The 13,598-nt window shown below is 47.6% G+C and overlaps 1 protein-coding gene and 1 long non-coding RNA gene across 6 annotated transcripts in view; one reads left to right on the forward strand and one right to left on the reverse strand.

Annotated features, from left to right (window-relative positions):
• The window catches only part of ZNF618 (zinc finger protein 618), a 149,067-nt gene that overhangs the window by 94,344 nt on the left and 41,125 nt on the right, over window positions 1–13,598 (forward strand). For 2 of the 5 annotated variants that reach the window (XM_053996263.1, XM_053996264.1), the window contains exon 7: window positions 9,201–9,284. The exons of the other annotated variants lie outside the window; for them this stretch is intronic. In XM_053996263.1, coding sequence (XP_053852238.1) covers window positions 9,201–9,284 — 84 coding nt within the window. The remainder of the gene's footprint in view (window positions 1–9,200; window positions 9,285–13,598) is intronic. 5 annotated transcript variants of the gene reach the window in all.
• LOC128817613 (uncharacterized) lies at window positions 10,815–12,599 on the reverse strand. The gene is made up of 2 exons (XR_008440246.1): window positions 12,375–12,599; window positions 10,815–11,137 (listed from the first exon to the last, which is right to left on the reverse strand). It is a non-coding gene; the product is annotated as an uncharacterized LOC128817613 (long non-coding RNA).

Below are 13,598 nucleotides of genomic sequence, written 5' to 3' on the forward strand. Positions count from 1 at the left end.
TGCTCACAGGAAAAGCTGGGCTCTGCAGCTGAGCCTTTCCCTTGACAGAGTCCAGCTCTGTGCAGGGCATGGAAACTCCTTCCCAGGCTCCTGTCACCTCCTTTGGTGTCTCTCCTTCAGTCATTGCTCAGCTACCTGTTGGTGTTTTACATACTTTGAGGCTTTCCAGGCTCATCTCCTGGCTCCCTTGCTCTGAATTTTGCTGGCAGGCACTGCTATGTTCTGGGCTAGGCTGTGTGCATCCTGGGTTTGCTCTTTGGGTATTGGGTACTTTTTTGCCAGAGCTTGGGAACCACCCTGTGCAAAGAGAGATTTTTTTTCCCCTGTAAGTCAGCTTCTCCCCTTCCCACCTGTTGTGGGAACTTTTTTGGCTGGAAAAGATAGGGCAGAGTGAGGTGTGAAGAGAGAAAGAGACATGAGGGCTCACACTGTTGCTGTGTGGGCAGACTTGATGTTGTTGGAGCTATAGAAGGATTTCTGTGGATGTAAATGCCTCTTCTGTGGTGTCTAGGTCATGGAGAGAGGGGGAGAAGGGAACATCATGGGCAGAAGTCTGGGAGAGAACAGCGAGAAGCAGCTGCTCCCTACACCTGGCTCCCAAGGAGTTGCTGTGGTGGCACTGGAGATGGAGCAGTAGGAGGGACAGGAAATGGTTCCATCTTCATGCAGGGTCCAGCCCCATCCCCTGTGCAGGAATCACTTTTTACCTGCCACACTCATATCCCAAAATAGTCTCATCTAGCTGAAAGAGATGGAGGCAAAACCAAGCCACCAGAATTAGGAGATGGTGAATGGTGGGATAGGGAAAGGGGAAGAAGGATCCACCATGGCCATGCCCTGCTGGAGGGACAGCCTGGACATGTCACCTGTCCTGCAGAGTGGATGTGAGACTGCTGAGCCAGTGCTGCTGTGCCTAAGTGCACATGGTTGTAATTTCCTGACAGAGCTGTCTTCCTCGTGCTGCAGTGAAACAACTCAGCTCTCTTCTTTCCTCCCTGTGCCTTCCCCTCTGAGGATGGATTAAATCCCTGGCCTACCCTAGTTGCTTCTGCATGTCTCTTCTCATTTTTCCATTCAATGGTTTTCTTGTTTCCTCGTCAGTCTGTTTGCGCCTCATTATATTTTAGGAATTTTTTATTTATCTTTCCTTTCCTGCTATTTTTGCTTTGCCTGCTGCTGCACTGCTGTTTCTCTGTGACCCAGTCTGGCTGTTTACACCCTCTCTCTTACAGATGTCTGCATTGTTCCAGTCTTCCTCTGCTATTTTTATCTCATTGGGAACCTCTACATTCATGATCTCTGCAGGCATGGTTTGCTGGCCTCTCCCAAAATTTCTCAGTATTTAAGGGATACAGGAAGGTGTTATTTTTTCTCCTGTGCTTCACTGTGGGGCATGGATTGCATCCATCCTGAACCTGTGAGTGAGGAGTCACTTGACCAGCAGTGGGGCCCTGGATTAGTTCACATAATAACTACATTATACGACATTAGTTCACATCACAAAGTGCAGGGTTTGAAAAGCTGATCAGATTTTCTCCATGGCCACTTGCTGGAGCCAGCTGTTACTCACAGCCACCAGTGGTCACCCAAGAAGTGTTGGTGAAGGCAACCCTGTGTGCCAGGTGACATCTCAGCTGCTGCCTGTGCAGAGCACCTGGGCTATGCTTCAGTTCCTGTGCTGTGCTCCCTGGGCTGCCCTGGAGCAGCCAGCTCTGTTGTGGGAAGCAAAGTCTGGGTGTGTGAGCGAGCCTGGGCTGCGGGAGGACGAGGGACTGACCGGGGGTGAGGCTGTGCTGGAATGTGCCCTTGCCTTCAGGTCTGAGGGGCTGTGGTCAGAGGGGCTGTTGGGGAAGGCCCATCCTGGCCCTTTTTCTCCCTGGGAGGAAGGAGCTGTGGGGCCAGCCGGGACTCAGCTGAGAGCTGTTCTTTGTTCGCTGCCTGCCCAAAGAGGAGAAAGTGGTGTTTAGACTTTCCAGCTGGGAAAGCACTTTGAAGACTCACTTGAGGAAAAACTGTTGCATTTAGTCGGTTATTTTCAGTCTTTGGGGTTTATAGTCAATAGATGGTGTCTCTGGGGCTCTCTTTATTTTTTTAGACCCATTCTTGAAGTGCCACAGCTCTGTGGTGGTGAGGAGGGGATTGCTCACAGGGACACGGCTGTGTGGCTTTGGGAGCTCCTCTTCTAGCCTTGGCTCAGGGTCCAAGACCACAATTCCCACATGAGAGAGAAGAAAACAATGCAACCCACAGTGCTAATGTGTTAAAGAGACGTGTCTGACTGCTACCAACTTTAACTGGTAGGGACACGGAAGAGAAGAGGGTGATTTTGAAAAAAACTGCCTATTTAATATCTTTTCCTAGACAGGTGTGGCTAGTTTGACATCTGGGTCACTGACTGTTCCCATAGAAGAGTCTGGAGGTCTTTTCGGAGATGGTCAGAGCCTGTGTGGTTTGCTCTGGACTCTGGGAAGTCCTCAGGGAAGGTGTTTGGGTTGGGTGTGTGCTCTCATTCTCCATGAGAATTCCAGTCATGTTTAGGGGAGTTACAAACTCAAACAGTCTCCCTCCTGCTGCTCACATTCCATAGGACATTTTTGGCACCTGGACAGGTCACTGAATAAACCCAGGGGCAAGCGGGGGTCCAGGGCCCTGTGGGGGCAGGGACACGGCTGAGGTAGCAGCTCCTCTCACCTGATCTGGTGTTTGCACTGTGCCAGGGTGTGGGGTGGGGTGTGTTCAGTGGATGGTGTCCAGTGGGGTGTGTTCAGTGCACATGTCCCATGCTGGGGACACAGCTACAGAATCACAGAATTGCAGAGGGCAGGGTTGGATGGGATATTGGGAAGGAATTGTTCCCTGGCAGGGTGGGCAGGCTGTGGCACAGGGTGCCCAGAGAAGCTGAGGCTGGCCCGGAATCCCTGGAAGTGCCCAAGGCCAGGCTGGACAGGGCTGGGAGCAGCCTGGGACAGTGGGAGGTGTCCCTGCCATGCCAGGGGGTGAAACAAGGTCCCTTCCAACCCCAACCCTTCTGGGATTCTGGTTCTGTGGCTGGAACATTCAGCCTGTTGGAGTGTGGTACCATACTTTTCTGTGTAGGAAAGAGGAGCTTAGGTACAGGAGCATCTTCAGAGTAATCATAACTGGCTTGCAGAGCTTGAAGGGGAACTGAGTTTTAGGGTTGTCCATGAAGTTCACCTGCGAGTGTGTAGGCACCAGAGCCTTGCTCTGCCTGCTCGCTGCTGCTCTTTCTTACAGTGCTCTCTGCCTCTTCAGACCAGCCCAGGGCAGAACTCAGGTTGCTCTGGCAAATATTAATATGACACTTGCCTCATTTCACTTCAGCAATGGCCTTTCAATATCAAAATACCAAATGTTAACAGATAGAACAGACATACTCCCAGTCCATAATAGTTCTAAGCCCTTTGCCTGGCTGAGCCTAGGATCACTTCCCAGGGAAGTTTGGAATTCTGTAGGCAGGCAGGAAGCAGCAGGACAGAAAGAAAGTGACTTGCCAGAGGCAGCAAATGGGTGAGTGTCAGTGGAATAAAGTGCAGGTCCCTGGGCTTGCAGCCCAGTTAGTGCTGGGCACAGCCCTTGGATTGCAGTTCTGTGCCCTGGGAAAGAAACCAGAAAATGCACAGCAAAGTGGGCAGGGAAGGATTGCTAAAAGCTGAAGGTATCTCAAAGTACAGCTGATGGATTAACTTCAGGTATGTCTGGTTAGTGATCTGGGACTTCATGAATTTCTTCAGGGGAGAATTCCGGAGTCTGGGGGAGCAGTGCTGGTTGATATTCTAGGGAAGAGTCCTGCTGTTCCTGGGTTCTTTAAATAAAGCACTGTTAAAAGTGGGAAGAATCAGGATGTGGTGCTTTCGGGAGCCTTGATCTCCAGTGTGTCAGTCAGGCTGGCTGAATCAGGACATCTTGCTGACAGTGGGGGTTTAGTGAGATTTTTCCCTGGTGACACCTTTTTGAGGACCATCACAAGTAAGCTGCAGTTTAAAGCACGCTGTGCTCCCAGGCTGTACTGTGACACCATCTGGGGGATGGGCAGGGAAACAATGCTGAAAAAGAGCTCCACTATGAGCCAGTTCTACTGCTCTGCTTGCTTCCATTCCTGGGCTGTTGCAGTTGTTCCTATGGCAATTCAGGGACATTTGCTGGAGGCTGGAAGACCACTCATGGTTATTTGCTGGTAGATCCTGGCCCTTCTGTCTCCATTTCCTGCTTCTATGTACCTGCAGTTCTGTTCAAGAAGCACAGCTGGATTTTGTGCTGTTCCTCAAAAGCAGATCCCAGTGCTGAGCCTGCCTGCAGGTTAATCCTGCACAGCTCTCCAGTGACCTCCCCATTTTGGGAGATGCTTCAGAGCCCAGCCTCCTTTCTGTAAGCCCAGAGCATCTCTGACAGCCTCCTTCTCTTGTGCCTGAAATTCTGGCATAAACAGGAGCAGCTGTCAGAGAATGTTAGTGCTCACTGTGACCAGCCCCACAGACTGGAAACTCCTGGGCCACATCCCACAAAATCCCAGCTGATCCCAAATAACACAGCCTGATTTTTCTTTGTGTCTCTTGGCTTTTCTGTTGTGTTGAGCCCCTTTTCCTTGCTTGGAAGTAATTTTTGAAAATCACAAATACCACCTTACAGGTGAGGATATATCCGGGTGTTTCAGACCACCCTCAGGCTGCAGGAGAAGCAAAATGTGGTCATTGGAATTTGTCAGACAATGTCACCACACAGCCTGATGAGCAGCTCAGGAACAAATCCTGAGGAAGGCAGGGATGCACAGCACCTGCTGCAGTGCCACAGGGTTAAAAAGAACTGCTTTTAAGGATAAATAGGGTGGCAAGAGGTGCCAAAATGATCTTCAGAAGATGTACTACTGAAAATGTAATAAAATATATATATATTTAAAATATAAATACATCCTGAATTTACTTTCTTCTTCCCCATTTGTAGCTGCTCATACTTATTTATTGTGTGTACCTGGGTGCTGGGCTAAGACAGGACAGTTGGTGGGAGGGGGTCACTAATGTTCCCTGGGTCTAAGGGTGTTGTAGGCAGCAAAGAGAACATTTTCCTTTCCAGTTTCTCAGCCAGCTGCCCTCAAACTCACCACCTGGGCACAGGTGTACATCCATGCGTGTCTCCACTGCAGTTACAGTGAGGAAAAAAAGGAAGTGGCACTATTTCTTTTTCCAAGATGGAATACGCAGTAAATATTTCAGAACACCATAAATAAAAAAGATTGATCTGATCTTATCTTTTAAAAACATATTCCCCTTTGGGCTCTGACTAAGTGTGAGAAAGTTCAGCCTGAGAAGGAATTTATTTGGGAAAGCAGTGAAAGGTTAGAAGCAGGGATGTGGGCTGGAATATGCCTTGCAAATGTTAACTGTGGAGGCACAGTGCTAACGCCTTGCATGTGCAAAAACATTTGGAGGGTTGTGAATCTAAACCATGAAATTAATGTAGTCAAAATTAAGGTTTTCATGCCCACACCTTACTCATACAGGATATGGTGTTTGTAAAGTTCTGACAGGGATGGGAAGATGCGGAGGTGGTTTGCTGGTGTTAATTTATGGTTGAGGAAGAACCTTTAGCATCTCTGTTTCTTGATTAATTTGCAACATAAATGTTTCCTTAAAGTAAATGTAAGTTTTGATTTCTTTTACTTTTCTGGGGGGTAGCAGAGCAAAGCCCAGGAAATTGCTTTGTTGTGCTCGCTGACACTTCCCCAGTGAAAAGTGTGATACAGTGAATGCTGTATGTGTGCACACCCACGTGCAGCCACTGTGGTGACCTGTGAATCATTTACAACTGCCTGATTCATTTTCCCAGTGATCTTATTTAATAATTCTCCTGCTCCTTGGAGAGAACTGTAAAAATGGATTTTATTTTCCTAATGTGTTTGCATTTTAAGTAGGCAAAGTCTCTTTAGATTCCCATTTGCCAAACAAGATCTGCACATGTAAGTGACCAATGGGCTGACACCAAGGATGATAAATTTCAGTGCAGGAGGAGGAATTAAGAAAATAATAAGAAACTTAGTTCAGGGATTTGCAGTGTGAAGAAATTTTGAGTTTAAAACCCAAGATATTGGAGATACTTATCCCAAGATATGGGGATGGTCAGGCTGAAGATCAGGAAAGATTCTTCCCCCAGAGGGTGCTGGCACTGCCCAGGCTCCCCAGGGAATGGGCACGGCCCCGAGGCTGCCAGAGCTCCAGGAGATGCCAGGGATGCCCAGCGTGGGATTGGTGGAGTGTCTGTGCACGGACAGGGGCTGGACTCATGATCCGTGTGGATCATGAGAATATTTTGTATTCTGTGACCTGTCCTCTGTCTGAGGTGGGTGAAATTGGGAACAGTTCCTGGAAATCCAGTGTGTTTCCATCCAAGCCCTAAAGATGTACTCAGGAACAGGACACACACTGGAGGGTGTGGTGTTCTGCAAGTCCTGCAGTTCCATAGCTCTGGAGAGGAGCAGTGTCTCTCTGGGTAGCTTTAATCAGAGATTTTAGAAGAGCAGGCTTTCAAGTTGTCTAAAATTCTGTGATCTTCAGATGATCTTATATAGAAAATTGCTAATATGCAATTCTTTCTCAGATGTTGCCCTAACAGACCATGTTTACAGAAATCTGGATGTTAATGTTTGGAAACAAATCTCTTACAGAGTTCCTAGGCAGGAAAATTATAGAGAAATATATTTATTTCAATAAAAAAAGGATAAGAATTTTAGTAATCCCAGACTGTTCTGGTCATCCCTCAGTTTGTCCTCAAGATGCCAGAAGAGTTTTAGTGAAGGCAGAAACACATCCTTGGTATATCCAGTGAGGGATGCACTTTCCATCTTCCAATGTGCTTTGGAATTTAGCAATAGAAGAGGTGTACAACAGCCATGCCAGGGATTACTCCAAATTCTTCTTTCAGACTGACCTTTTTCTGTTCAGCAGCTTGTTGGCATCTCAGCAATGTTGAACCTGAATAGCAAACAAACCCATACACTGTCAGTATTTTAAGTATTTTAATTCTCAGGAGCTTCCCTCCTAAGGATCTTCATAACCAGAAAGGCAGAGGGATACAGAGATCACCTTCCCTCCACCTTCTCCTTTCAGCCTAAGCAGGGTTGGTGTTCTTAAATTCCCCAGGTGATTGTGGGGAGGAGGGTCCTGCATCCTCCTGGCTTAATTTAATTTTGTTCATTAAGAGGTTTTATGGAGTCAGGATCTCTTCTTCAAAGCTGCTCAGTCATTTAACTAGCACTTCTTCTTTCCAGTTTGGAAACCAGGCAGTGATAATCCATGTGAGTTCCCATCTGGAAATCACAGTAAGAACAGAATTTCTAGTCCTGGACAAATGAGTAGGAAAAAGTTTCAGGAGAGGTTTGCTTTTCTTTTATGAAACTCTCTGTGCTACATCATTTAATCCAAGCAGTTGTGAGACAGATGAATGGTGTGTTCCCAGCCAAACTATTTTTACTCCAGAAGGGGCTTTAAGATAAAATTGTCTTTATTGTGTGTTATGCAGAACTCCACAGTGTGGGCTGAATTGACTTTTTCACTTGAGATGGAACTTCAGATCCTTATTGATAGAAAGATAAATCTTTCCTCATTTACAGGTTATGTAGGTTCAAGTACACCTTTTTTTTTTTTTAATGTGCAAATTGAGGTAGTTCATTGTCAGATTGCTGGGAGTAACACCTTAAGAAGCTGATTAGACCATTCTTTATCTCACCCTTATTTACACTTTGAATTTACAAAAAAAGAACCCTGCCCTGCCCTGAAGTGACACCAGAGCAAGGCAGGATGAGACAGGATCTGCTCGTGTTGTTACATTGTCTCACGTGTCTGAATTCTGTCATGGAGCCTCAATATCCTGCTCCATGATGCTGATTTGGGGGATAATTGTAAAATATTAATATTTTTGCTTTAAATGGCTGATATTTGCTGTCTGTTTGGATTCAACCTGAGCATACTTTTAACTGAGGGATAAGGAAATTCTTTGATGTGTAACATCCTAAGAATGTCTCTCAGCACCCAGTGAGTAGTGTCCAAAACACCTTTTCCCCAAAACATTTTCTAAAAAAATAATAGGGATTGTGACCATCAGACTATTCTGAACAAGGGTTCATTCTCTCAGAAATTAAACCAGGATATTCCCCTCTGCAGGGAAATTCCTGGTAGTCTGGCATCAATTTTCCAAACCTGGTAGGATTACATCCAGGCCTGGATGGTGTGCATTGAAATCTCCATTGTGATACATTCAGCTGACACATGGCTTCAATAAAGTATCACAGAATGTATAGATTCCTCTGGCCACCAACTTGAAAGTTTAAAAATTGCTGTGAGGTGAATTCAGTCCTGTAGCCCCTGACTGCACCTGTAGCAGCTCTTCTCAGGAGCTGGAATGGCCCTGGAATCCTTCATGGAGAAGGCAAGCACGAGCCTGTGGCTCCATGCCCTCTCACCTGTCATTTGGCCCCTTGCCAGCTGGAAGGTGAGCCAGCACCTGGCACCAATTTGACCCTTCCCTGTGAGGGTTTGGGATTATTCCTGGCTTGGCATCTGGCTCCTGTGTGAAGCATGGGAAACACAGTGTTAATCCAGTGTTCCTCGATGTCTCCTGTGCTCTTGACAGAGGCCAAATGTTTGTGGGAAGGAAGTAAATTATTGTGAACTGAGTGATCTTGGAATAGTTTGCCCACAGGGAATTTTTTTTTCCTTATCCCCATTTAAGTTCTGGCTTGTGCCTTTGTGTGAGAGGGTTTCTGTCCTTTCCAGAATTCTGGATTTTATTATTATTTAATCCTTACTAATGTAACTCTAGGTACTTTAATCCTCTTAAGGGTTTGCTGCTGACTTTGGGCTCAGTCCTGCTCCCTTTTCAAGGAATTTTGCCATTAGACACCTTTAAGTGGAGTTCTGATATAAATTGAAGCTTATTTTACTGGCAGCTCTGTCCCTGGCTGTAAAATGCCTCTGTAAAGCTGTAACCTGTGTGGAAGGCACATTTCCAGTGGGGAGAAGAGGGGGGGTCTGTGCTCCTGTCTGCAGCCCTGACTCTGCCTCTTCTCACTGCCAGTCTGGAAGGAATCCTCAAAAGATGCCAAAGGCTCAGGTCAAAGGAATTGTCTGTGAGCCTGCGCGGGGAATGTTCTGCCAGCTTAGGAAGCCATAAATGTGTTCCTTTCCATCTAGGTGCCCCTCTGGCTGCGGAAAGGGAGAAGAAGCCTCTCTCCAGAGCTGTCTTTGTGCTGCCCTGGGTGGAATCCACAGAAACAAGTGAGGGTCCCAGATGTTTTGTTCTTTCCCTGATGTGTTGTAAGGAAGCATTAGCTGCACTCTGCAGGGTGTGAGACACCTACGCTCCCTTCCAGGGAGGCTGCTCAGGTAGAGTGTGCCCTGGACACAGCTTGGAATGGTGTTTCCCAGTGGGAAGCATGCAGCGTGCTCCTCAGAAAATGCCATCCTTTCCTGTTCCTTTGCATCAGGCGGATTAGTCATGGGGACTGGCTCTTCCTGAAGAGTGCTGGTGTTGCTCATGGTTCCTTCCAGTGAGGCAGGAAAGGTGATGCTTTTTCCAGGTACTGCCACAGAGCCATTCCCCAGCTCCAGCCCTCTGGGTTTCTCAACAGCCGGACTTGAGCATCTGCCAGCAGATTTTCAGGATACAAGGAATGTGAAACCAAGGATCAGAGCATGTCATTGACTGTCCTGTGATCCATTGGACAAAGCTGGAGGGATGATACTGATCCTTTGTGGTCACTTAAACCCCATTCAGAGAGCCTTTTTGGGGCCAGAAACATCACAGCCTCAAATAGAGGGGTGATGTAAATGCATTGCAGCTATAAGAAATCCAGCCCCTCCCCTTTAAGAAGTACTGGACTTTATGTTTTGGAAGCTTTGTTTGCCAAGTTGAATGAGGAATGTGGAATTGTCACAGAATGTATGATATAGAATAGAATTCCTTTTTTTAGGATACTTCCTTTGCCATTCCCAAACCTGCTGGTGCAAAGGAGCCACCCTGATCATGGAGCAGGACAAGCAGTGCTGTCCAGACTGCCCTCTTCTAATCTTCCTGATTTTATCCTGACTGCGACCTGCAGCACTTCTGGATGTTAGGAAGAATTCAGCAGGCTGTTGTAATCCATTTACATTCAGCAGTTTTGCCCTTCCACATGTGGAGACTGTCCCTGCTAGACAGCTGTTCCTGTAGTGCTCTGCAGGAATAGGATTCCAGGGTGTCTGCAGAGTGCCAGTTGCTGAGAGAGCTCCTCTATCAAGTACCTTTTGTGGCTTCTGCCATTTGAAAGCCCAGTGTGAATTCTGGGCCAGGTGAAAATTACTCTTCACCTTGGACAAGTCCTTGAGGAGCTCCTGCAGCTGCTGTGGAGAGATCCCATCGTTTGGGACCCTTTGTGGGCTGTGCTGGCAGCACTGCAGGGATGTCAGCTGGATGGGACTGTTTCCAGTCTGGGTTTCTGGGATGCTGTGCAGAGCTCTTGGAGCCCAGTGGGAATCAGTATGTTCCCAGCTTTTGTGGTACACCTGCACTTAGGAGGGCGGGTTAGGTGATCTGTATTTCTAGCTGTATTTTTAGTGATACAGAGCTCCTGACCTTTCAACACATTTCTGATTGCTCTTATTCCCTTCCTGGATTTCTAAAGCAAAATCCACTGAGGCCAAGTGTCCTAAGGAAAGAAGTGTCTTGTTTTGGCTGCCACTGCTGAGCATGTGTTCTCTGCCTTCTCTTTCCTGCCAAAATGAAATATGTGCTTCCTTCTCTGGGGAATATGTGAATCAAACCAACAAAAATTTCCAAATCTTTAATGCAGGATCTGGGAAGAGAGCTGAGCTCAGCCCTGGAGCAGGGGGTTCAGCCAGTCCCAGTGAGTGCTGGACAACCCACCAGAGCCAGCTGGCAGCAGCTCCTGGAGATGGGAGAGAAGAGCAGCTCATTCTCTCTGCTTTATTTGGGTCCACTTACAAACAGAGTGGTCAAAACTTCTTTCAGGCCCCGTGGAGTTATTTCTTGGGGTACTTGAAAACCCTGCCCATTTGCCAACTGAGTGTGCCAGTGCTTCATAGCTGAGGAGCTGCCTTGTAACGAGGCTGTGCCTTGCCTTTTCTACTACCTGCAAGATAAGGTGCTCTATTAAAATTTATTAAGGTGTCTGTGTATTAAAGATGAATTGTGAGCTGACTAAGTAAGTACAACTGGTACTCAACTAGGCCTCTCTCAGGAATTCCTGCTCCTGTTGGAAGGGCTTCTGAGCATGAAAGAGAATGGTACCTGAGTCTGGGGCTTGACCAGATGTCTTTGGAGCATTTTGAAGGTCTGTGTTTGCAGCAGGGTCATTGCTCAGCTGGCAGCAAGGATGTGAACACAAGTAAGGGCCAGCACTGACCCCATGTGCTAGGGAGCTGAGGAGTGTCCTTCCCTGCCCTAATAGCGCCTGCTGGTGTGGTTGTGCTTTTGGGTGGAGCCTTAAGGTGCAGCCCCTGATGACAGCAGAGACTGAATCTGAGCAAACTTGCCTAGGTAGCCTTAGCTGTCTGGATCCACCTCTGCAGAGGTTTAGGGATGGGTTTCAATGTGGGTTTGCAGCCACATCTGAGCACCTGGAGTCCCTTGCAGCTCTTCCCATGGCAAGCTGTGTTACAGGTGCTGGATACTGTGCCCCAGCTGGATACCTTGGGGTAGGAGTTACAGCCCACAGCAGGAAAACTGCCCTGGAACAGGGTCCTTGTGGGTCCCTTCCACCCCAGGAGATTCTGTGATTCTAGGTGGTACTGCAGGGCTAGTTCTGCCCAGGGTGTTTCTTGCTAAGAAAGGACTATCTGCTGGGGTCAGCACTGGATGAGTTGGAAGGCTGTCAGCAGAGGTGGCTGTACTGGGTAAGGAGGAGGGGGCCTGGCTTTTGGAAGCAGACTCAACAGGGACTGCTGTTCAGAGAGGTAAAGCTTGGCTGCACATGGGCAGCTCTTTGTGAATTCTCTGTAAAGCTCCTGTCTCTGAGGCTGGGCACTCTTTGCTGGGTATTCTCTCCTACAGAGCTCGGGAGATCGGTGCCAAGCTGGACCAGCTGGAACAAATTCCTGCTTCTCTGTAATCCCTGGAGATCCTCCTGCTTGTGGGGACAGTCCTCTAAGGACACCAGCAAGCCCTGTTCTCTGGGACTATGCTGTTACACTTGTTACATGTTCCATGCTCCCTGCACTGCTAAGGGAAGAAGTGCCCATGCCCAGAATGAGCTCTGCTGGGGTCAGTAAGATCCCCCTATGTGACAGGGACCACAGGTAGCCCTGCCTGGCCCTGTGAAATGGTGTGTTAGCTAGTTTTCTTCTGTTCTAACAAATCTTCTTACTTACTGAGCTCTTTTCTTCCAAACTAAGGCCATAATAGTTTTTGTTCTCTGAATGTGAAAGTGCCTGGTCTTTGGGACTCCTTTGAAAGTTATTCTTCAGTTGGTCCTGTAGAGCTCATTGCACTTCAAAAAGGAGGTTGGTTCCTTGGTTTGGGGACACCCATCGAGGTGGGACTGATGCCAAGTTAGGAGTTTCTCTGCTACTTGACTTGCTAATCGACTGTGCTAATTGTCTGGGGGGGTTTTGCAACAGCTACACAGATAGCAGCCATCACTGATCCTCTTCATTGCGGGAGAGGGCCCAGGGTAGAGGGAGGCCCTCAGCACCGTTTTGTGACCACATAAGGAGCCTGCACAAGATCACATAATGGAACAAACACAGTTAAATGTGACTTGCACTGTGTTCTTACAGGTGTGTTTTGCTGCTCCTCTTCCTCTCCCTCCAGCCAAGGATTGTCTGTGCAACGAGTCCCTTTCTCCTTGCTTGTCCAGCCTAGACTTCTAAAAACCCCTTAACTCTAGTTTAGCCCTGCTGTGCTCTGATTAAGATATACATATTTTTTAGTCACAGAGGTAAAGTTCCAGTGCCCAGTTGTTTAACACCATTTAGATTTGGCAGTTTTCTCTGCTAGATCATCATAGCTTCTACAGTCACTCTGAATAAAGGGTGACAGTGATACTTTATTTAGTGCTGAACCCCATGTGCTGCTGAGCAGTGATCCTTTATTTAGTGCTGAACCTCATGTGCTGAGCAGTGGGCCCAAGTGAGGGATTACATTGTACCAATATATCATAGCTTAAATTATGGAGTAATTTTAAAAGTAAAGTGATGGAGAAGTAAAATGAGAGCTTAATTAATGTGCACAGTCTGGTGTCTTTGAACACAGCATGGAAGAGGTAAAAACAAGGCTTTAACTGTGCTGATAGTAGGGATACATGGATACAGCTACACTGCTGGCAGGGGAGCTCACTGAATGGCAGGTCCTCTGTGGAGCCCTGGGAGCTGCTGCCTGCACTCCTTGCTCCTGCTGGTTCCAAGATCCTTTGTGGCTGTACAAACCGATGTGTTTCACTGTGCTTGCTGTGGACTTTATTATGTTTGCCACTTTGCTGTGGGCTCATAGCACCAAGCCATTGGCCTGGGCTCGTCTGACAGGTGTGGTGACTGCTCAAGAAAGGCACCCCAGTGTGTGTCAGGCAGCAGAGGGGGAAACACCCCACCAAGCTG

The sequence above is a fragment of the Vidua macroura genome, chromosome 21 (genome assembly GCF_024509145.1).
Source record: "Vidua macroura isolate BioBank_ID:100142 chromosome 21, ASM2450914v1, whole genome shotgun sequence".
In the NCBI taxonomy this organism is placed as follows: Eukaryota; Metazoa; Chordata; class Aves; order Passeriformes; family Viduidae; genus Vidua; species Vidua macroura.